The sequence below is a fragment of the Perca fluviatilis genome, chromosome 12 (genome assembly GCF_010015445.1).
Source record: "Perca fluviatilis chromosome 12, GENO_Pfluv_1.0, whole genome shotgun sequence".
Taxonomy (NCBI): domain Eukaryota; kingdom Metazoa; phylum Chordata; class Actinopteri; order Perciformes; family Percidae; genus Perca; species Perca fluviatilis.
Genome location: NC_053123.1, coordinates 29,994,822 through 30,017,832, shown reverse-complemented (window position 1 = coordinate 30,017,832; position 23,011 = coordinate 29,994,822). Strand labels below are relative to the sequence as shown.

The 23,011-nt window shown below is 42.3% G+C and overlaps 2 protein-coding genes across 2 annotated transcripts; one reads left to right on the top strand and one right to left on the bottom strand.

The window, feature by feature from the left end:
- Positions 1 to 560: 560 nt before the first annotated feature.
- Positions 561 to 11,621, bottom strand: tbccd1 (TBCC domain containing 1). Its single transcript, XM_039818198.1, has 9 exons — positions 11,415 to 11,621; positions 10,216 to 10,280; positions 9,868 to 10,134; positions 9,425 to 9,583; positions 8,604 to 8,720; positions 7,290 to 7,539; positions 5,674 to 5,860; positions 3,893 to 4,423; positions 561 to 1,740 (listed from the first exon to the last, which is right to left on the bottom strand). Exons 2-9 carry the CDS (start codon positions 10,276 to 10,278, stop codon positions 1,527 to 1,529), a joined length of 1,788 nt encoding a protein of 595 aa, XP_039674132.1. The 5' UTR covers positions 10,279 to 10,280; positions 11,415 to 11,621; the 3' UTR covers positions 561 to 1,526.
- A 273-nt stretch (positions 11,622 to 11,894) lies between these two features.
- Positions 11,895 to 22,806, top strand: dnajb11 (DnaJ heat shock protein family (Hsp40) member B11). Its single transcript, XM_039818199.1, has 10 exons — positions 11,895 to 12,169; positions 12,467 to 12,623; positions 13,346 to 13,443; positions 14,751 to 14,883; positions 15,604 to 15,746; positions 17,683 to 17,765; positions 17,863 to 17,920; positions 18,052 to 18,163; positions 19,380 to 19,539; positions 21,763 to 22,806. Exons 1-10 carry the CDS (start codon positions 12,096 to 12,098, stop codon positions 21,825 to 21,827), a joined length of 1,083 nt encoding a protein of 360 aa, XP_039674133.1. The 5' UTR covers positions 11,895 to 12,095; the 3' UTR covers positions 21,828 to 22,806.
- The last annotated feature ends 205 nt before the right edge of the window (positions 22,807 to 23,011 follow it).

Genomic DNA, 23,011 nt, shown 5'->3' with positions numbered 1-23,011 from the left:
ATTATTTATCTAAAATCTAAGTGTGAACATATTTTGTTAAAGCACCAACTGTCAACCCTAGAATATCGCCGCGATATCGAGTCAAGAATATCGTGATATCTGATTTTCTCCATATCGCCCAGCCCTAATTCCCTCCTTTTTTTTTTTCCATAATGAAAAACACTTGATTCCTATTTTTATATATATATATATATATATATATATATATATATATATATATATATATATATATATATATATATATATATATATATATATATATATATATATATATATATATATATATATATATATATATATATATATATTCTATTAACACAAAAATACTATGACCTGAGCTAGTACCTGTCAGTGCACTGCAACATGTTCTTAATAGACCTTTTTCACGGCAGACATGTTGACATGTCATAGTAGGAAAAGCACAGGTGTATTCAGAACCATTACTGATGGCTGCATTCCACTTAGGAGAGGCCCTGGTATTAAACCATTACTGATGGCTGCATTCCACTTAGGAGAGGTCCTGGTATTGTGCATGCTGACTCACTGAAATAGCTCACTGGGACACTTGATGGAACTGAGCCATCGTTAAGGTTATCAGTTTCAGCTGTGCTTTTCCTACTATGACAAGTCAAAAATGTCTGCTGTGAAAAAGGTCCATATCCAAATTGCTAGAGTTATTTAGCATCTACATTCTCTATCTTTTAATGCACTTATTTTTTTTTTTTCTTCCAGAAAATAGCATGTACATATGTAGGCTGGGCCCAGTTTGGGAAGAAATGTTGACAATCTCTCCCGGCTGTATAGAAAGAGAGCCCAAGTGTTTACAGCAGTCATGGCTCTCCAGGAACGCGAGCCACGGCTTCCCCTGAAGCAGAGTGCAGACGATACCAAATCGCAAGTGCTTTAAGTTTAAGCTCCTGTAATGGCCACTAAATGCCGACTCCAAAACATCCGACGCAAAAAGTGAAGTGAAGAGCTATTGGTGCGTCAAGAGAACACGTTTTTAGGGCATAAACAGACAGGTTTCTCAGCAGAAAGTCAATCAGTGCCTCGTCCCTCCCTCGGCTGCGCCAAATTTAATCTCCGCCAGCTACAGATTTTCAGCTGTAAACTCAAATCTAAGCCTTTTTCAAAAGGTCCCTTTAGAAGCCTGTGGCGACTTCACAAATGCTACACCCTGTGTACCTGTGCCTAAAGCTCTCCTCAAAGGAAGTGGTGCTTGCAATGTTGTTTTACAACATGCCAATCCACTCCATACTTGGCTTGGACATAGCTGCCTTTTTCTTAAGGACTTGTAAAGCAGCCCACACAGTCTTTCAGCGTTGCAAAAAAAAAAAAGAAAATAGAGCTGAATCAGACAGCTCCAGACTTACCAGAGTGAGCTGTAAATAACCACAAGCATACTGTACAATAATACTGGCACTAAACGCACTCGTCGGTTTGTTTTTGAACTTACAGGAGCTCCAAATGTCAGTAAGCGTCAGTAAGACGCTCCAGCTCCATTAAGCTCCAAACAAGGCTAACATTCAACAAGCCATCGGTGACCGTCCCACCGCCTGTCCACTCCTAATATGTCTGGTATCGTTGACTCGTGTCGTGTCCGTTGCCGGCCCGTTGGAGTCCTTTAAAGAGGCCATCGTGGGTGGGATGAGGCTGTCGAGTTCCTGCCTGTGCCCTGTTGCCAGAAGCCATTCGTGGAACTTGACCTCCACCAACTCCTGGAACTGCCGCTTCTGCTCCCTGGAGACCAGAAAGGAGAAATCGGTTACAACAGGAAAACAAACGAGGAATAACCAACCAGGGCTCCTGCTGCTGTCACCGAGTCAAAGGCATGAGCTTTTGAGACCTATTTAAAATGGTTACTACTGGGTTTTTTGTTTTTTTTTCCTCACCCTTGACCCTATTTTCCTATGTTTCTGTGTCTGAGTGACTGATGGAAACAGCAATCTCTGACACTGGTCCAGTATTAAGCAAGCTCGCTGCAGTCGGGCTCGGCAGCGGCGAAACAAGCTACAGTGTAACGTGCAGCTTGTTTTTACGCTTTGCCAACGTCAGGCTCAGATTAATATTCTAAGTGTCGGACTACATTATGGAAAGGATTTCTAAGGAGGTCGACCTTTATGTTAAAGAGTAAGATATACATTTTTTTTAAACCTAAACCTAACCTCCGAAATTGCGTTCGCTAAAGCCACCAGAATCCATGTAAGTAAAGTCATTTTAGCGTCATAAAATACGCTTCATTCAAAGTCGACAAACAAAATAAAACTATGAAAAGCCGTTTTGGCAAAAAAAAAACAGAAGAATAGGGTCCAGGTTGAAAAAAGAAGAAAAAAAAAAAACGGTAGTTCCGACCATAATGAATGAAATTTAAGATCTATATCTATTTACCTGATGAAGGTCTAAGACCGAAACGTATTTTTCTAAATAAATTATTGCTTGCGTAATGGTCAGTGTGCAGGACTCTTTTTCAGATCTATATCATAAAACATCAAAACGTCAGATGTCAGAGTCCGTAAACATCGTCTTAAAATAATTCCCTGATTTCCTCTTTTGCATTAAAGGACTGGTGTCTCTTCGCCGTGTGGAGGACCCAGAGCACCTCCGCTCATTCATTTGTAGTCGTGATAGAGCAAATTAGATTTAGACTAGCGAAAGAAAATACTACAATACTATAGAATAATAATAATAATAATAAAAAAAAAAAAAAAAACATTCTAAAGCGCTGCGGGAGCATTTCAATGAGCATTAGAGGAAGTGTTATATGGACGGAGGAAAATTAAAAAGCGGTTTAAAATGATTTAAGACATAGAACACAATACTTTTTTAAAAGGCCTAACTTTGAAATTTTAGACTTTTTGAAACCCTGCCTACAGAGCAGGAAAGAGCCGGGATGTGGGAGAGATTAGTGTTAATAAAACTGTGATATAGGAATCGATAAACAGATTTCCCCCTTATATTGTGTGATGAGTTCCCCTGTGCTGTCAGGGTTAGGTAGAGTGTAGCGTGCCTGGAGCCAGTTTTTCCGACACCATGCCATCACTGAACTCCATAACATCTCACCAGCTGAGTGGCTTACTCACAGTCGTATTGATTTTTTGGAATGGCCGTTCGGTTGTAACTTTCCACTGATTAAAGTAGTACGCTGGATAAATGGAATATTGAAACTTATTTATGCACATGCGTGTTTTAAGTGATATTAGATTGCCTATCAAATTATTCCACCTATTAATTATGGTGCGCAGAGGTCTAGGGCTGCAACTAACGATCATTTGTTGATTATTTTCTTGATTAATCGATTAGTTGTTTGGTCTATATAAAAATGTCAGAAAATGGTGAAGAATGTGGATCAGTGTTTCCCAAAAGCCCGAGATGACGTTCTCAAATGTCTTGTTTTGTCCACAACTCAGAGATATTCAGTTTACTGTCACAGAGGAGAGAAGAAACTAGAAAATATTCACATTTAAGAAGCTGGAACCAGAGAAGTTTTCCTATTTTTTGTGTAAAAAAAAAAAAAAAATATCACTCAAACCAATTATCAAAATAGTTGTGGATTGATTTTTATAGTTGACAACTAATTTTTATTTATTTTTTTAATTAATTTCTGTGGGTCATCACGATTAGGTACCAGGAAGTACATCAGATAAGGGTGAAAAAAAACAATGAAAAAAAACAAACAAATTCATCAAAATAACTTTCATCAGAATTTCATCTCAACTTTTACATACTATGCTTCCCTCAAAACTTATTGATTATACCCCATCCGCCTACCTCTCCAACCCCCACCCCCATTTACCCCACATATTGCTGGTCCTCATTCAATCCCATAGTTGCCAACTATTTGATTAACCGATTAATCGTTGCATCTCTAAAGAGCTCCTGACTTGCCACTCACTTGTTCAGCCGGGCAGCCATCACAGTCTTCTGCCAGTTCTGTATCCTCTTCTGCTTTTCGTCCACCGCTGCCTGGTACGGAGGAGGCAACCCTCCCGGCACCTCGCACGTGTCGCCCTCCATCTGGAAAGGCACAACCAGCGTGTGGAACTCGGCCGGGGGCAGCAGCCGGTAGCAGGCGGGGTCCGGGTTGGAGGACGCGTTGGGCGAGGGGTTGGCGAGGCCCTCGGCCCCGAGGAGCAAGGGTCGATCCCAGGCGTTGGGGACCACGGCCAGCCCCACGCTGGCCATGTGATCCTCCAGGGAGGGGTAGAAGGTGTGGTAAGGCGCCAGGGTAAGGTCCGTGTTTCCGGGTAGGAGCAAGGGGTAGGTGGGCGTCAAGGCGTGGATGGTGCAATGGGAGGAGACTCCGACGGCGATCCTGCCGGCCACGCACACCACCCGCAGGTTCTGGCAGCTGTGGATGTGGACGCTGGTCTCAACAGGGCCCAGAACCAGTGTGCAGTCCCGGCATTTGTCCACGCTGACGGATCTGAAGGAGCACACGCAACAAAACCCATTCATCAAGTTCATATTACAGCCAATTTATTTTTATTTTTCTTAAAGTGATGGTTTGGAGTAATTTACCCTAGGGTCCTTTGCACCATGACCTCGAGCCAAACACCCCCCAGAAGCTTTTTTCACCTGGGTCGAACATTGGGAGAGTTAGCGTAGAGTAGCGTTAGCCGCTGAATCACTTAGCGCAGGGGCTAATGGACCCACGTTTGTATCTCGTAAATGACCCCACTAATAATGCCCGAAATGATACCAAACTTCTACACTAGTATATATAGGTTATGCTCTCATAAAACGATGGATTGGAAAGTTTGTAAGTACACCAGAAGTTTATGAACACTTGCCTGCTCTCTTCAGCTCTCTGCTGCTGCTGCTGCTACCTGCAGTTAGACGAGTGCTTAGGGCCGTCTACAAATTACTACACCGAAAAGAGATACAACAAAAATATTTATTAATTTTATGATTAAATAAGGTAATGTCTCCAAACTTACCTCAATTCTTACTTGTCTCCTGCTAGTTATACTACAGCACTTACTCTTTTCGGTGTTGTAATTTGTAGATGTCCCTAAGCACTCGTCTTACAGCAGCAACAACAACAGCAGCAGAGAGCAGAAGCCAGCAGGCAAGTGTTATTTACATAAACTTCTGGTGTACTTACAAACTTTCCAATCCATAGTTTTATGAGTACATAACCTATTTGTACTACTTGTAGACGTTTGGTATCATTTCGGGCATTATTAGTGGGGTAACTTACGAGATACAAACGTGGGTCCATTATCCCCTGCGCTAAGCTATTAAGCGGCTAACGCTACTCTACGCTAACTCTCCCAATGTTTGACCCAGGTGAAAAAAGCTTCTGGGGGGTTGTTTGGCTCGAGGTCATGGTGCAAAGGACCCTAGGGTGAAATTACTCCGAACCATCACTTTAACTCAACACACAATTTGCAACATGAACATATCAACACCCCCAAAAAGAATCTGTCTGGCTATCACGACACTAGTCTGGACCCAGCTTCTTATGTACTTATCCATCTACCTCATAGAACAAATAATCTGGGCCTGAATGTAACCTGGGTCCCTGCAATCCCACATAGGTTATCAGGTATCCCGGTCCAAAATCCCTGGACCTTTAGCACAGGACCGCAGGACGTGAAGTAATTGGCCGTCCTCCGTCTTACCTTCCCAACAATTTGGAACACACGCCATGTACATGGAAGCCGACCTTACCTGAGGGGGGAGAGGAGGTATATGAAGGAGTCGGAGCATCTGTGGATTTTGATGTTGGCACCGGTCAGCTTGTCGGAGGTTTTCGCCAGGGTCTGTTTGAAGACCTGCGACATCAGCACCATCTTACTGCCAGGTGGAGCCATGTGGGTGTTCCGGGCTATCTTGGCTCTCTTCATGGTCCCCTCCACTAGGATGCACCAACGGAGAACAGGGTCAAAGAAATGTCGACAGACCGGTAGAGAGAGAGCGACGACAGCATTCTCACACTGTACCAGGATAACGCCAGGATTCTCCAAGTTAAATTTAAGACTTAAAAGCGTTTTAATGCCACATAAGATGGAGTTTAAGGCCAACAGTATGGATTTGAAGCCCGAAAAAAAATTAATTATTTATCAAGCAGCGTTACAGAGGCGAGTTTGCGCTCGGCATGGTATGTCTGACGCGCACGGCAATCAGTTTGTGCTAACCTCAGCACCTTTGCCACCAGCCTCGTCCACATCTCTGGCCAGAGCTTCACACTATTCTAAAGGCCAGGAAAGACACAACGCGATAATCGGCCGTTCTTCACAGTCTCGCGGAAGTTCGTTTGAGTCTGTCGCCCTTCCGAGGCCTGCCTTCGCATTCATTTTGCCTATTGACGTGCACCATGCCAGCAGTCGGACTCAAATGACCCACCTGATTGGTGGAGTGCTAACCCGGAAACGAGGAGCGAGGTGAGCGTGACTAGAGTCTCTCAAAATCTGACGAAAATCTTTTAAACTGACCTTGATTCAGCGACTGCACGGCCTATTTCTCGCTTAAAATGTTTTGAACTATTCACTAGTTTATTTTAGTACAATATGAGATCGTATTCTGAACGAGCCGCCATGACAGTCTGGCTTTGAATTTCCAATCGTCCAATCAGCTGCCGGTTTTCATTTTTTGGGCAACAATACAGATTAGCGCCGCCTGCTGTTATGGAGACGTATTGCGTCTCGTCTCTTCGGTGTGTTCCGAGGCGCTTCTTTGACCAACTCGAGGAGACTGATCGGTCCGACTGCCTTTTCTGCCGACGGTCGGCCGTCTGGTTGGTGTGTCAGCAGCTTAAGCCGACAGGCTAACATTAGCCGTTAGTAGCACGGTGCGAGCCGGTTCGTTTTTTTTCTCCTAACAAATGACTGATTCGCGCCAGAGCCATGGTCAAGAGCGTAAAGCAAAACCCTGACATAAACCGTACCGGTCGTATAACATCCAAGGCACACCAAACGGACTTACCTGAACACACACACACACGAACACACACACACACACACACACACACACACACACACACACACACACACACACACACACACACACACACACACACACACACACACACACACACACACACACACACACACACTCACTTTTTATTTAATCCTACGAAAGGACAAGACAAAATTTAAGACCTTTGTAAATTAAATGTTATACTTTGTAAACATAATTCAATACTTTATTATTGCCCTGATTTTAGAATATATAAATGTATGGCTTTTTAAATACTTTTAAGACACCACGTGTACTCTGTGTACCTGACTTTTAATTCTTTTCACTCAAAATGACTTTTTAAATGAAGATTGAAGATTTTAGAATACCTTGTTGAGCCCAGGCTAGTTTCTTGCCTGATCGCAGGCAGGCAGTCATCCCAAAGGGGTTGAGTGTGAGGCTGTGCTGGAGACACGAGAGCAGCTTGTGCAGGGCGAAGGAGCGGCTGAGCGTGGAGTAGCCGGACTGCGCCTGGAGTAGACCTTTGGTCAGCAGCCTGTGGACGGGCTGAACGGCTCGGCTGTGGCAGGCGGAGCCCTCCAAGAGCAGGCCCAAGCTCCGCACAGCCTCCAGAGATATCTGGAAATGAAAACACAACTGTAAACTCAGCTACAATGCATCATAAGAGTCAAGTCAAAATAAAAATAAAAAAAACACAGACGATTGTATCTGCAAAAACGTATAGTAACTATTCAGCTATAGACAGCTTGAGGTGATAATTGTCTGTAGTATTTATAACTACAGACACCTGTCACGTCGTCATTTGATTATAGCGGCTTTGAGTAGAGCTGGGCAATATATCGACATCGTGATATGAGACTAGATATCGTCTTAGATTTTGGATATCGTAATATGGCATAAGTGTTGTCTTTTCCTGGTTTTAAAGGCTGCATTACAGTAAAGTGATGTCATTTTCTGAACTTACCAGACTGTTGTAACTGTTCTATTATTTGCCTTTACCCACTTAGTCATTATATCCACATTACTGATGATTACTTATCAAAAATCTCATTGTGTAAATATTTTGTGAAAGCACCAAATAGTCAACCCTACAATATTGTTAGAGGTATTTGGTCAAAAATATTGTGAAATTTGATTTTCTCCATATCGCCCAGCCCTAGCTTTGAGTTGGTTGCTGTAAAGTAAAGGCTGTTTTATGCTTCTGCGTCAACTCCACGCCGTAGCTACGGCGTCGTGACCCTTTCTGAGTTCTGCGTCGGGGTCGCTTTGCATCGCAGTGCATTTCACCGCCATAACGCTAGGGGGCGATAAGTCTGAGGTTATTTGGGCGACAACTGCCCACAAAGTACTGCTCGCTGGCGAAGTGCTAATTTCAAAATGTTACTGACATACAGACACTTTACAAACAGATAACCCCATCATTGTAACCAAAATATGCCCGTGTTTATTTGCAGAGCTGATGTCAGTGAACTAGCGTGTTGCTACCCCCCACAGTAGGCTGCGACTATCAACACACAGGACGAGTTGACCAATCACAGTCCTTGCGGTCTGCGTCGCCTCGACGCAAAGTTACACATTTTTGGAGGTGCACGTCGAGCTACGGTGGTGTGCAGTGGTACGCCGTCGATTCGACGCACAAGCATGCAACAGCTTTTCAACAGTTTTTCGGACTGTCCACAGACCTGGCAATCTCTGAGGGCCTGTCCAGACTGGGACAGTTGGCCCGGCTCCACCAGCAGCTCCAGAATCTCAGCTAGATGGCTTTGCACAAATGACAGGTGGGCCTGATCGTCCCAGTTCTGGGGAAACCAAACACAAACAAAAAGCGTTCAACATAAACATGTAGGTAGAGCAATAGAGCTCAACAGTGTGGTTCCGGAAGTAAAAATCCATTTGATTTTCTCCATAAGGATTTTGATTATCAGCCATTATGTCTAAACCATCCGAGGTAGACGGACCACGAGCTACGAGGTTTTGTAACTGACGTTTCTGCTCCTGTAGAAGCTTAAAGTCTGTATGAAATCAACCTTGTTTTAAGAAAAACATGTTTTATTTGCGATCTTACAGAGAAATACTACACTACCCACAATCCTAAGCGTAACAGCGATGTCTTTGACTGGTCAAACTTGCTGTTACCATGAAAGTGTTTACCGTGAACGGCTACAGTGAGCTTATACTATTGAAGTATATGGTAGTTTATGTACACAGTCTTGTACCTTTGCCTTTTTTGCCGCTTTCAAAATGTTTTTTTGTGCCGAATCGAATGTTTTATGGTCATGTTTTCTCTCGTAGCTGGTTGGCTTGGTTCCAGACGTTAAAACTTTTTATATAAGCAATTTTTGAAATGTCAATGGAACAATTGAAGGGGAAAAACACTTCTGGAACAGTTAAAAAAAAAGAAAAAGTGGGCGGTCACTGTTGAGCTCTATATTGGATTACAGAATATTGCAAAACACGTTATGATGTAATCAGTCTCTCTTTTGTCTTTCACAGTGACAAAGACCTTGTTCTGGGAGCTGGTCTTGGCCTCTCGGTCTGACGGAGAGGGGGAGCGAGTGCGATGACTGGGCCACTCTTCACCGATCAGAGAGGTGCGCAGAGACATGCGGTTCAGCTGCTGGATGTAGAGGAAGAGGAGGAACTGCACTGTGTCCACAGACAACTGGAGTGAAAGGGAGAAAAAAGAAACATAAGAGAAGACTCAAATTGGAGAGCAGGGTGGGGCCTTTGCTGCCTGGCATCCCCTTTCTTCCCCCATGTCCTGCCTAATCTACACTATCTAATAAAAAACAACAACAATAACCTCTGCCTGGGGCACCACACAACAATACAATGAACAGCACACCCTCATGAAAGAGTTAACTGAGATTATGAGATAGTATTACATTCTTAGGTAAACTGAGCCATTTGCACAATTGTACTCCACACATTTTTTTTTTTTTTTACCTTGTTCCTTTGTTGGTCCAGCTCGCTTTTAGAAGAGCACTGGGAAAGACACTCTGCCCACTCCAGCCTCTCCTCTGGTGTGTGGCCTACAAGAAGGTCAAAGGTCTCAAAGTAGAGCCATGCGAGGTCTTCTGGAAGCTGTAGCTTTCCACAGGCAATATGCTTCCACATGGGCCAGCCCAAAATGGGGAAGCATCCGTCCCGTGTTCGCACGTAGATCGCCATCTTACGAAGATAGTGCAGGCTGAGTTTGGAGGAGGGAGCCACCTACAATGGCATTCATTCCAGTTATTTGAAAACACTTGCATCCACTGGGCGATATCATTAAATTAAATAGATTATATTCACCTGCAGGGCACCCAGTAAGAAGGGTTCCATGCGTGGCCATATGCTCACACTGTCTGCCTCCATGTCTAAAAGGGAAAGGATACAAAACTTCTGACTTCTGGAAAGATGTTGCAATTATTGAACTTAAAAAAAAGTGGAAAAAGTTAAATAAATCAACAGTAAAAAAAACAACTGTGAAATTTTCCTTAGCACTTTTCCTATTTAAACTTTATTTTTTCATTCAGAACACAAGAGAAAAGAAGAGTTTACTTTCAAAACGTAATGAGCTAAATAATTTTTTCTCGATTATTCGGTTTTTGTGATCATTGGGAGCCAAAATCATAATCACGATTTAGGGCTAGGCAATATATCAATATTATATAAATATCGTGATATGGGACTAGATATCGTCTTAGATTTTAATAATTTTTTTATTTTAGTAATATTCTGATGTGACAGAAGTGTCTTTTACTGGTTTTAAAGGCTGCATTACAGTAAAGTGATTTACTTTTCTGAACTTACCAGACTGTTCTAGCTGTTCTATTATTTGCCTTTTCCCCACTTAGACATAACGTCCACATTACAGGTGATTCTTTATCTAAAATCTAAGTGTGAAGATATTTTGTTAAAGCACCAATAGTCAACCCTAGAATATAGCCGATATATCGATAGAGGTATTTGGTCAAGAATATCGTGATATGATTTTCTCCCTATCGCCCAGCCCTATCACGATTTCATTTCGATTAATTGCACAGCCCTAAGTGGATGTTAGTGTTACAGGGTTAATGCAATGATAATAATATCCTTCTGAAATCAAAAGTCTTTAACATATATCATGTCTTGTATTTATCATGGTGGCACATTTCTCCTGCAATGTCCCCCATGATGCTTTGAGGCTCCCATGACAACTGAGAACCTGCTGCTCAGGTCATCAACACCTGCTTGGAATTAGTTTAGGAAATTAGGAAATAGTTTTGGCAGCTAACCAAGCTGAGCTAAAACTAATCCAGTCAGACAGCAAGTAAATGTGCACAAAACTCCCTTCCCGTTGCGGCGGAGGACAGCTTGTTAGATGGAAGAATGAACGAACTGTTCAACTTCACCAAACTAGTTAGAGCTCACCAGCTAGCTATAGCTAACTCAACTTAGCTACTGTTAGCTAGCAATGTAACGTTAACGTTAGCAATGAGACTGGGGAGACAACGGTGTCTTTTACTTACTTTCAGCCTTTGTCTTTGTCCAGGCGACGCGATGCTCCGTCTCGATGGGTCACTCATAGGTGAACGTAAAGAAGAGAAGGAGTTGTGATGCGGTTTGTTGTGATTAGAGGCATACCCGAATGGATGGATTTTATTACGCATCTGCCGTTCTTCCTATTTGGCGCCCTCCTCTGAGACCTGAGAGCTGACATCGGTTGCGCGCACCTCTCGGGAGCGCGCTTCTTCTTCTTTTGGGTGAACTCTGGGCGGCAGAGCGGACTCTGTGCTCATTCATGTGGGCAGCAACTGCTCCATATATATTCCTAGCTTAGCTACTACCGCCGGGGTCCAAACCGCTTCCTCTCTGCCACCTTCAATTTATTGAAATAACTGAAAGCGGTGAATTACCACGCGAAGCTGTGAACGCCCCTTTAGGAAACCATTCAATTTTTGGTCTATTTTAATTTATATTTACCTAATATATCATGTTGAACACTTCGGAGCAAAGTTATTAAAGGATGTTTCTTTAATGGTGGGCGGGGTTTTCGGCTGAGAGGCGGATTCGCCGACATCCCGAGGGTGGGCTCTCTCTCTGACAGGAGGAAGAAGGCTTGCGTCTGGTAGCCGGGTTCCAACCTTCAAAAGCCGGCTGTTCTTTTGCCACTTCCTTTTTATTTATTTTTTTTAGAAATACGGGGACCTATGGCTACCAAAGGAATGACTCTCTGCAATGTGTGCTGCCTGCTTCTTTATGTTATCGCGGCGGTGCTCGCGGGGTAAGTCGGTTGGAACGTTACGACAGCATCGCCAGGTGGTACACATGTTTCACTGTGATTGGTCCAGACCAGTTAGCTATGCATGTGTGGAGTGAACTGGGAGCAGGCTCACACACACACACACCGAGCTAACTTGCTAATAAGTGTTTGGATGTGTTTTTCACTCCGTAGACGTTTCGACAGTGTTATCTAACACCTAAGCCTTTTATTATCTTTGGCATGTGTCGCTCCCTTTGTGTCGTCCATAATAGGCGCTGCTAACGTTCGTCTATAACGTTACTCTGTCTCTCTTTGTAGGCGAGATTTCTATCAGATCTTGGGAGTGAGCAAGAGCGCCTCAATCAGGGACATAAAGAAGGCATACAGAAAGCTGGCTCTCCAGTTACACCCCGACAGAAACCCGGACGACCCGAAAGCTCAGGACAAATTTGCAGACTTGGGAGCAGCTTATGAGGTGGGAGCATACAGAGCTATTGTTGTGTTCCTGGTGCCAGAGATGGATAGCTGAAGAGAGGCACAGTGAACTCAGACTCAACGGATGGTTTAATTTGCATAGATACTTTCCAGGAAACTCTGACCTATTCAAATATGTAGCTAATTGTGTGGGGAAGATAGAAAAAAAAAATCAGTTGTACGCTAGCTATTTGGTTGTTGTTGGAAACAGCACGGTCACTGTGATTGGTCGACTAGACCGTGTGGCTGCATCTGATTGGCTGTTACGCAACACAGCTGGCATTTAGGAAAGCCAGACGTGGATAAGTGGGAGTGGATTCAGATGACATCTTGCAGGTGTTTTCCAATCATATTTTCACATTCATGCTCCTAAAAATAGTCGTGTGATTTGATATACAAGGAGTGGACATTATATCTACATTTTGAATATTGGTTTAGTGATATTTTTATACTTGCACCTTTTTTAGTGCTGTTTTCATATTTGCATATTTTGGGATGAATACAGTGCTATCTTATTTTAGCATACTATGTAAATAATACTGCTTTTGTAAATATTCTAATGTCCAAGTTCTGTTAAAGTGTTGATGGTGTTTGAGGTTTCTGTAATATTGTTGTGTTGGATTACGTTACGTTGAAAAGGTTGCACATGCTGAATGAAATGGGAACTGAAACCGCAGTGTAGAATGTGTTGGTTCTGTGACTGACAGGTTGTTGGTTTTGTAGGTGCTCTCAGATGAGGAGAAAAGGAAACAGTATGACACATACGGAGAAGATGGACTCAAAGAGGGTCACCACGGCTCACACAACGATATCTTCTCCAGGTTGGTTTCATTAGCTCAGCTGGCTTTATACAGAAGTAAAAGCCAATGGGATACTGTCTTGCATACAGCTAATGTAAGTAAGGGCCACTTAAAGGGCCATTTCACCCCAAAAAATAACAATCCCTTGATCCTAGTACTGTCCAGCCATGCAGCTAGTTTGATGATATTTGCCCACATTTTCTTCCTCTTCCCGATACAATCATAACAACTTTATTGTCAGTTTGAACTGAAATTCATTATGTTCCCGAGCAGCTCTACTCAAAAAGAAGAAATAAAAAGAAAAATACACACAGAGCGATTGAACAATTACACATATAGTACAAAGATGAAGACCTATCAACAGCCATCGCAAAGAAACATGTTTGGTTATATCCTCGGGTCCAGATCTAAATTGGCAGCACACAGATTTTGGTTTAGCAACAGGATAGACTGAAGTATGAAAGAGTTCTTAAGCCTGTTATATCTAAATGAACAGGCCTTATAGTTGATGTGAATATAACTTTGTCTGTGGTGCTCACCGTGTAAAAAAATTAATCCACAATGTGTCTTTTCCAGAAACAACGTTGTGGTTGATCTAAATAATCCACAGAACTCACTGTGAACAGTTTACACTGCAGCTACTTTTTTTTACCAAATAAATACTGTTGACATTCTCGTACTGTGGATTATCCAGAGTATTTTCACACTGATTCTAAAAAATAAATCTTGCTCTCAGGTTGCAAAATTAACTTTTTTTCCGTCCACCAACCAAATGTCTAGTGAATGGCTAAATTTCTACCTGCCTCTTATTGTTTTTTGGCTGGTGAGTGTAGCAAAGCTTCCAGCCACGTGCATATTTTACCATCATTTGGCTGGTGGGTGGTACTAATTTTAAACTCTGGTTGCTCTTGAGTTGTTGTTGTTTGTTTTAAATTAAATTTTTTATATTTTGAGCAAGATACATTTAACCAACAACTAGATGCAGAAAAGGCTACTACCATTTGTGGTTAGGATGAACCAACCCTTCAGGGGAATTGGTCTACAAGATTAACTTCTGTTTCTGGGACATTTGCTACAAACATTCAACAAAAATCACGGATATTAAATGTACTGGCAATGGCATTCAATTGTTATAAGCCAAGTGTTTTTATAAAAATGTGTGGTAATAGAATGATGCTGAATCAAATCACAGGTTAAATTGTGCATTGTTTATCGGTGTCGCAGCGCTGTCTGGAAGGAGACGTTGGGGGGGTTGGTCTTAAAACGCCATCGAGCCGTCTATACTTCTAAAAAAATAAGTCTCCTCTTACTCTGTCCTCCTTCTGCAGCTTCTTTGGTGACTTTGGCTTCATGTTTGGAGGCAACAGACAACAACAGGACAGGAACATCCCCAGAGGAAATGACATCACACTAGACCTGGAGGTCACGCTTGAAGAGGTGTACTCTGGGAACTTTGTGGAGGTGAGCAGGATATCCTAGCTGCGTCTCGTGTCATTTTTAAATTGACTCCTCCACTTGCCTCCCTTCCTCGCCTCTGAGCCCCTCCCACCGAGGAAGCACGGGAGAGACGTGAGGAAATCATGCGAGGAGAGAGGAAACAAGGAAATGTTTTTTATATATATATATATATATATATATATATAGAGGGATGAGACGTCCTTTCCTCTGAAGCGTCCCATGAATTTGTCAGCTGTATGGGCGGAGTCAGAAACTCCTCCACCTGCATGGCTTCCAGGAAGGCTGCTCTCTTGTTTCCTCGCCTATAGCTCCTTGATGCTCGCTCCTCGATGATCCCTCTTCAATGATCCCTCCTCGGGGCAGGAATAAGAGCTTTGAGACGGCCTTCACCGAGGAGGGACAGAACAGAACAGCTTCTGGTTCAGCCGAGGACTGAGGAGCCATCAAATAAGGGGCATGGGATGTACCTCCTGTTCTCTAAATTAATAATCTGCACTTACTATCCATATTTGATTTCTAACCCAAAGTGAAATTGGTCACACACATTGGTGTTGGAATGACAGACACTGATATCTTATTTTTTATTTTTTTTAAGTTGTCAAATTAAGCGTTGCAGCCGTCCCACTGCAAAGGCTGCTGATTTTATCGGATTTACAAACGGCAAATGTACTTGTTTTTTACTTTTAGTTCATAATCTTTTCTAAAAGCTGCTGTGTCACACAGGTGGTGCGCGTAAAGCCCGTGGCCAAAGAAGCCCCCGGCAAGAGGAAGTGTAACTGCAGACAGGAGATGAGGACGACGCAGCTCGGACCTGGCCGCTTCCAGATGACTCAGGAGATGGTGTGCGATGAGTGTCCCAATGTAAAGTAAGTTTACATTTAAACAGACATTTTAAAATGTTGTGCTTCCCCAGGAAAATATAATCCGCGAAAGTTCAATACAATTCAGCCTCCAAAATGATCATCCAGTTGAATCAACAACACTGAACATAAGAACCTTGTTATGAAGGAGGATTTATTGCAGGCAGGGCTGGGCAATACATCGATATATGAGGCTAGATATCGTCTTAAATTTTGGATATATGACACAAGTGTTGTCTTTTCCTGGTTTTCAAGGCTGCATTCTGAACACACCAGACTGTTGTAGCTGTTCTATTATTTACCTTTACCCACATAGTCATCATATCAACATAACTGATGATTATTTATCACGAATCTCATTGTGTGAACATTTTGTGAAAGCACCAATAATCAACACTACAATATCGACTATCGAGGTATTTGGTCAAAAATATTGGGATATTTGATTTTCTCCATATCGGCCAGCTCTAATTGCAGGACCGTTGTATTAGACTGAGTTAGTTTTCGGTTAACATCTAGATTCCACCAGGCACAGATGTGCCGAGTTCCGGCTGCGCCGTGGGTTTCTTCTGTCCTGCCGTTGGTCATACCACACAGGAGCGTTTTTTTAGAAGCGGTGCGTTTTGCCTGCCCGACAATTTGGTAAATTTTTCCTGGATATTTGTGCTTCTACCATTTTAAAAGTAAGTAGTCTGCATAGTTAAATGGTTTCTTCCATTTAATCCGGTGATGAACGACAACGGGTCAAAGATTTGTGTCTGTGTTTTACTGTAGTTGTTAAAACAGTGTTGTGACAAAAAATCTGGATGATGTAAAGGTATGGTGGCGGGTATGTGATGATTGGGGGTATGGTGAAGGGTATGTGATGATGTGGGGGTATGGTGAAGGGTATGTGATGATGTGGGGGATAGTGAAGGGTATGTGATGATGGGGGGTTGGAAGGAAGGGTATGTGATGGAGGGTTTTGATGGAAGGAAGGATGGATGTGGGGTGGGAAGGGTAAGGATGGAAGGAAGGGTATCTGTGGATGGGAGGGTTATGATGAAGGGTATGGATATGTGGGGAAGGGTGGAAGGGTTGGATGTGATGTGGGTATGGTGAAGGGTAATGATAGGTGTGAAGGGTATGTGATGATGTGGGGGTATGGTGAAGGGTATGTGATGATGTGGGGGTATGGTGAAGGGTATGTGATGATGTGGGGGTATGGTGAAGGGTATGTGATGATGGGGGGGCTATTTTAATTCCAAAGGCCAAGGGAACTTCATCAGGATGCATAGTATCCTGGATCCATGAAATAACTGGCGTTTTAAAATAAAAATCTATGGGAATTTAACATAGGGGGGGGACTGACTTTAGTTGCCAGCGTTTAGACATTAATGGCTGTGTGTTGAGTTATTTTGAGGGGACAGCACATTTACACTGTTATACAAGCTGTACACTTAATACTTTACATTGCAGCAAAGTGTCATTTCTTCAGTGTTGGCCCATTAAAAGATATAATGAAATATTTACTAAAATGTGAGGGGTGTACTCACTTTTGTGAGATACTGTATATGATACACTATCAGGAGTCGGCACACAGTGTTTTTATTTTGAAAATTGACCGGATGCTCTTGCTGTTCCACTTCCTGCCCGGCCTGTGCAACGCCATGCGACTCAAAAAAAAAATAGACCTAGCGCGTATTTTTAGCGAGAGCCACCTTTGGGACGCGATGCGTCGCAGCTGTTAGAATCCCAAGCATTGTCTTGAGTGGCCCCTATTGCTCCAGCGGCATCATAATAATAATAATAATAATAATAATAATAATAATAATAATAATAATAATAATAATAATAATAATAATAATAATAAAATGGCAACTAAGTGTATATTAGAGGTGTAATTAACATTTAGGATAGAAGTTCAAACCAACCCATGTTTTCTATTATGTATTCATCACAGGCTGGTAAATGAAGAGAGGACCCTGGAGGTAGAAATTGAGCAAGGAGTGAGAGATGAAATGGAGTACCCCTTCATTGGAGAAGGTAAAGCTACGTGAAGCTTAATAAAAAAAAAAATTATTTGTGATTGTTATTTTCAAATAATACCTACGTTGTTGACTTCTCGTGTGTGTGACCACAGGGGAACCTCACATCGACGGCGAACCTGGAGATCTACGGTTCCGCATCAAAGTGTTGAAGTATGAATACGCTGTATTTACTGTGTGTGATTTGCAAGAATGTACTTTTTTTTAATTTATTTTTTTATTGCTGATTTACATTCGATTAGTGACACACCGTAATGTGACGTGGGGATGCTTTTCCCTTTTAGGCATCCCCTGTTTGAACGCAGAGGAGATGACCTGTACACCAACGTCACCATCTCCCTGGTGGAGGCTCTGATCGGCTTTGAGATGGACATCACACATTTGGACGGGCACAAGGTTCTGTACATACCTTGTGTTTTTACTAATATGGGGCTCTTCAACGGCGACATTTCCCTTCATACTTTTCCCGTTAGAACACAAGACCCAATCCTTCTCCTCTCCACTGTCTGTCTGTCTGTGTTTTATTTTTGTTAAGTATCCTTACCTGCCTGGCTTGACTCATACGCTCGCGTTTTGCGCAAGAAAATAGAGGAGACGGCGAAACTGTCGCTGCAGCATGCCCGGTATGAATGGACAGATCGGATAACATGGGCGGCGAAATAAAAAGGCTGCGCTACGCTGCTATACGTGAAGCTTAGGCCTCCTGCACACTGGCTGCGTGGCGTGTCCGTTTATATTGTTAAGGTCAAACAACCTTTTTTTTACATTCAATTGACCTCACTACAGCACAAATATGCTAATAGCCCAGTTTTTCCTGAAAAAAATGATGTACATTGATTGACTGTGCACAACAGGGTTGATGTTTTACAAGCTTTTTTAGAAAATAAAACCAGGCGGAAAAGTAATTGTAAAAATGGCCTTAGGTTCCTGAAGGTTAACAGGTTAGAGCTTCCACACTGCCTGCGTGACACGCTCGTCGTGAAAACGCTAGAAATGGGACCACGCCTATTTTTCACGCGACACGCAAGCGTGTTGGAAGCGTTTCCAGGCAAAATAGAATAAGAAAAGATGTTTATATGTCGTTTTGACACAAATACATATTAATAAATGACAGTTTGATGTTTGAAAGTCTCGAGGTTTTGACATAAATGCTGATATAAATGTAATTTAAAAAAAATAATTATAATTATCGATTTTCAAACCTTGCACCTGTCAGAATACAGAATGAAATATTCTGTAGCCTATTTTGCCGTCAATACTGCCAACGTTGTCTTTGCTGTAATCAAATCCGTATATATTTATCTTTAACATGAAGTATACCACTGCTTGAGCGCAGCAAATGTCCACAACTCTCTCCCCGTATGTCGAACAAGGGTGATCCAAATCATTATCAATGGGAAACATCCATGTGTACAGACAAGGCTAGCAGCAGCAGAGCCGCATCGTACACGTTTCTGGAGTGCAAAGACATAGAAAACGCCACGCAGCCACCACGCAACGGACACGCAACAGAAACGCCACGCTCACGCCACGCAGGCAGGGTGCAGGAGGCCTTACTGTGTGTGTTTGGCTGTTATGTGCCAGTTGAATTGAATCAGTCTTTGCCTGACAGGTCCATATAGTGAGAGATAAGATCACCAAGCCCGGTGCTCGAATGTGGAAGAAAGGAGAGGGCCTGCCAAACTTTGACAACATCAACATCCGAGGTTCCCTCATCATCACCTTCGATGTGGAGTTTCCTCAGACGCAGCTCGACGAACAGCAGAAAGAGGGTGAGAATAAAGGAAGGATCAGTGTTGGGAACAATTCCTATTTTGCATGATGTGATTTTACTTTTTTTACACTTTTTTTACATTGATGCTAATACTGTTGTAGTTAACATTTTCAATGCAGGAGTTTTACTTGTAACAAAGAGTATTAAACTGGTATTACTACATGGCCTGCACTACAACCTTAATGTCCTTTTTTAGACTGCAGTATCATACAAATAACTTAGCCTAGAACAGTTACATTTTATTTATAGTATCAAATCATAACAAGAGTTATCAGAGTAGGTCTAGACCACACTCTATAAGAGCCAACAATTCCAGTAATTCCCCCAAGAGCAAGCATTTAGTGCGACAGTGGTGAGGAAAAACTCCCTTTTAGGAAGAAACCTGGGACAGACCAGGCTCTTGGTAGGCGGTGTCTGACGGTGCCGGTTGGGGGTGTGATGAACAGTGGCGATAATAGTCACAATAAAGATAATGGAACTATGACTAGAAATAGTAGTTGTAGTAGTTCATGGTGTTGCAGGGCGTAGCAGGGCACGGAGCAGGACCACGGCTACAGCTGCGACCATTATTTAGGTGCCACCCTAATCCAAAGACCATGAACCTTTTTATTAAACACTTTATTTGAAGTTGTTGTTGTTCCCCCAAGTCTTTGTTGCTATTTCAAGGTTTTTGTTAGCTTTTTTCTGCACTTTTTTTTTTTTAACTTCCACCACTGCGACCAACTTGTTACCACTAGTTTTACTACTTACTTTTACATTTTTTTGAATTCATGGTCAATACACCTCCATTTATATGGAAAAAAAAAACTTGAAATGATGACTTATTTTGACTAATAGTTAAGATCAGAAGAACGGATGTTAGTGGATAATCTCAGTTGTCAACGTTCAGTCAGGATACTGTTTTAAAACCCTTTCAATTTCTTTTTTTGAATACCGTAAAATTGAATAAAACACCTAAAATTCAATGAATGAACCATCCATGTTATTTTTGGGCAATTTGCTTGAAAGAAACCCATATTTCTGATATAGAAACTTTGACTGGCGCAGGTGTTAAGGGCGTGTCCAAATCCACTTTTGCTAGTTTGACGGCAGAGAAAAGGGTCCATGCGCCGGGCGCCTGGTTCTAAAGGGTTGTACTTAGTGTCTTCATTAATTCATAGGTGTGTTTTGGGCGTAACATGCAATAAACCAAACCGAGATCATCTCCCATTCCCTTTTAAAAGCCAGGCGCGTTTTTACCTTGGTACATTGCTATTATGATGGAGGATTTGCACCGAAATATTTTTATTTGTATTCTTGTGTGTGTGTGACAAGCATTTTGTGTGCACGAGCCTCGGAGCATTTCACTAATTTGCTGTTAAAATAACAATGAAATGCTGCGTTATTGACTTTAGACCAGGTTTTTGTTGGTCAATGACGCAATCACTTCCCCCCCCACTGCCTCAAGATAGCAATACACCCAGAATGCACCTGAACACACCTTGGGCGCACAGATGGGCGCAGGTGCATGTGCTATTTAAACAACGTGGGCGCTGGATGGGAAACTGACAACTGCGTCTATCTTAAACTATCAACGACGCTTGTGTCGGGCGCTGCGCTGCGCCGGGTGCAAGACAGGGCCCTTAATCAAACATTACATTTTTATATTTACAGCTATATACAACAAGAAGCAGCACATTTATTCAAGCATTTCTAAATTGACAACTATTTAGAACTATATACAACATGAAGAAGTAGCGTCCAGTGATTTCTGACCCACACTAGGAACTAAAAGTCAGGATAACTTGTCGTCCACTGCTTCACTCAAATTCTGCTGGGGTTTACACTACCCAAGTCAAATTTAACGGATCACCAGAACTGCATCATAACACTTGAAACATGTATTTTTTGGAGTTTCAGTCATCCGTTGTGTGTCGAATATTTGAGAGACATGGTCAGACCTTTAGCCAATAATATGAAGGCACATTTTTGTATCTTACTGTATCAGATATTTGAAACTCTCTTAAAAAGTGTGTGTGTGTGTGTGTGTGTGTGTGTGTGTGTGTGTGTGTGTGTGTGTGTGTGTGTGTGTGTGTGTGTGTGTGTGTGTGTGTGTGTGTGTGTGTGTGTGTGTGTGTGTGTGTGTGTGTGTGTGTGTGTGTGTGTGTGTGTGTGTGTGTGTGTGTGGAAAAAAAAGAAAAAAATGTGTCGCTGTTGTTAACTTATCTTTCTGCTGTTGCAGGTATTCAGAGTCTTCTGAAGCAGAGCTCTGTACAGAAGATTTATAATGGACTACAAGGATACTAACACACCAACAGACACAGCCTGGACTCTCTGTCTCACACACACACACACACACACCTTCAATCAACCGAACCATGCTCCATAATTCTGGCCAGGGTGTATTTATTATTTTCAGATTGTTCTCAGGATGGCTGAACCTAATTTGTGTGTAGAAATGGAAAGAGTGTTTGTAGTTTTTTTTTTTTACTTTTTGTGTCCCCCACACTATATTGTAATAGGGCCTTTTTTTTGTTCATTTTAAAAAGCTAATTCACTTATTTCTATCTGAGTGAAGTTAAACAAACACGGTCTACTAATGTGTCAACCACTTTACCTTTCTGGGTACAGCCCACTTCATCTGCTGAAGGACGAGCTGCTGACAGACTCAACATCTGAAGAAGAAGAAGAAAAAAACGTACCAACTTTTGAACAATTTTCAACCTGTGCAAGGCCTTTTTTATTAGTTTTATTAATGTAACAGCTTCGCCTGTTGACTGATGAAATATTGTTTTGTTCTGGTCGGACTCCTGTTCAATAATACTTTGTAAATAGGGAAGAACAAAAGCTCATCTGTTTGTTGCGTTTTAGTTTTCCTAATTTATGTTGGCTCTTTTTTTATCTATTTACACGTTGAAACGGGAGAAATGTCCGCATTGCACAACTCCCAGGTATGCTGTGACGAGAGTTGACCTCTTAAATGAAACTGAACATTTAAAATTTTATTTTGGAGGATTTGGGGCGGTTTGCACATCCTCCAGCAACACTTTAGGGAAGTTTTTTTATTTTCCGCACCTGTGACACTCTCTCTGTCTGGGCTCAACAACTCAAAGGGACCTCTGGCCATGAAGTATCCACATCCCCGTGGTGGTTTTAGGATTTCACTTCTCTCTGTTTTTAACAACTACTGCAGCGCTGCCTCCCAATGTTATGAGAGTGTCACGGCCTTAAGGGGATGATGTACTGTTGGCTGACAATTATGAATAAAGATTTCTACAAATTCTGATGAATGGTAAACCCGAGATTCACCAGCAGATGGCGGAAGAGTTTAGTTGGTGGCCATTAGTGCATAACCCTGACCTCCAGGCTGCAGGGCTTTACTTGCAAATGTTCTTTAAAATTGAAATAAAAAAAACCCTCCTCTGCTTCCTCCTGGTACCCCTACTGACATAGGGAAAACAACCAATCAGAGCCGAGGAGTGTCTAACGCA

What these genes read in the sequence shown, in the direction of transcription:
- tbccd1 (XM_039818198.1), bottom strand. Translation starts at nt 10,278, where the DNA reads ATGGAGGCAGACAGTGTGAGCATATGGCCACGCATGGAACCCTTCTTA. An exon ending in TACCTCCTCTCCCCCCTCAG is followed by an intron (nt 4,424 to 5,673) that starts GTAAGGTCGGCT and finishes GTGCTCCTTCAG; the next exon opens with ATCCGTCAGCGTGGACAAAT. An exon ending in ATGGCTGCCCGGCTGAACAA is followed by an intron (nt 1,741 to 3,892) that starts GTGAGTGGCAAG and finishes TCTGGTCTCCAG; the next exon opens with GGAGCAGAAGCGGCAGTTCC.
- dnajb11 (XM_039818199.1), top strand. Translation starts at nt 12,096, where the DNA reads ATGGCTACCAAAGGAATGACTCTCTGCAATGTGTGCTGCCTGCTTCTT. An exon ending in ACTTGGGAGCAGCTTATGAG is followed by an intron (nt 12,624 to 13,345) that starts GTGGGAGCATAC and finishes TTGGTTTTGTAG; the next exon opens with GTGCTCTCAGATGAGGAGAA. An exon ending in GTACCCCTTCATTGGAGAAG is followed by an intron (nt 17,766 to 17,862) that starts GTAAAGCTACGT and finishes GTGTGACCACAG; the next exon opens with GGGAACCTCACATCGACGGC.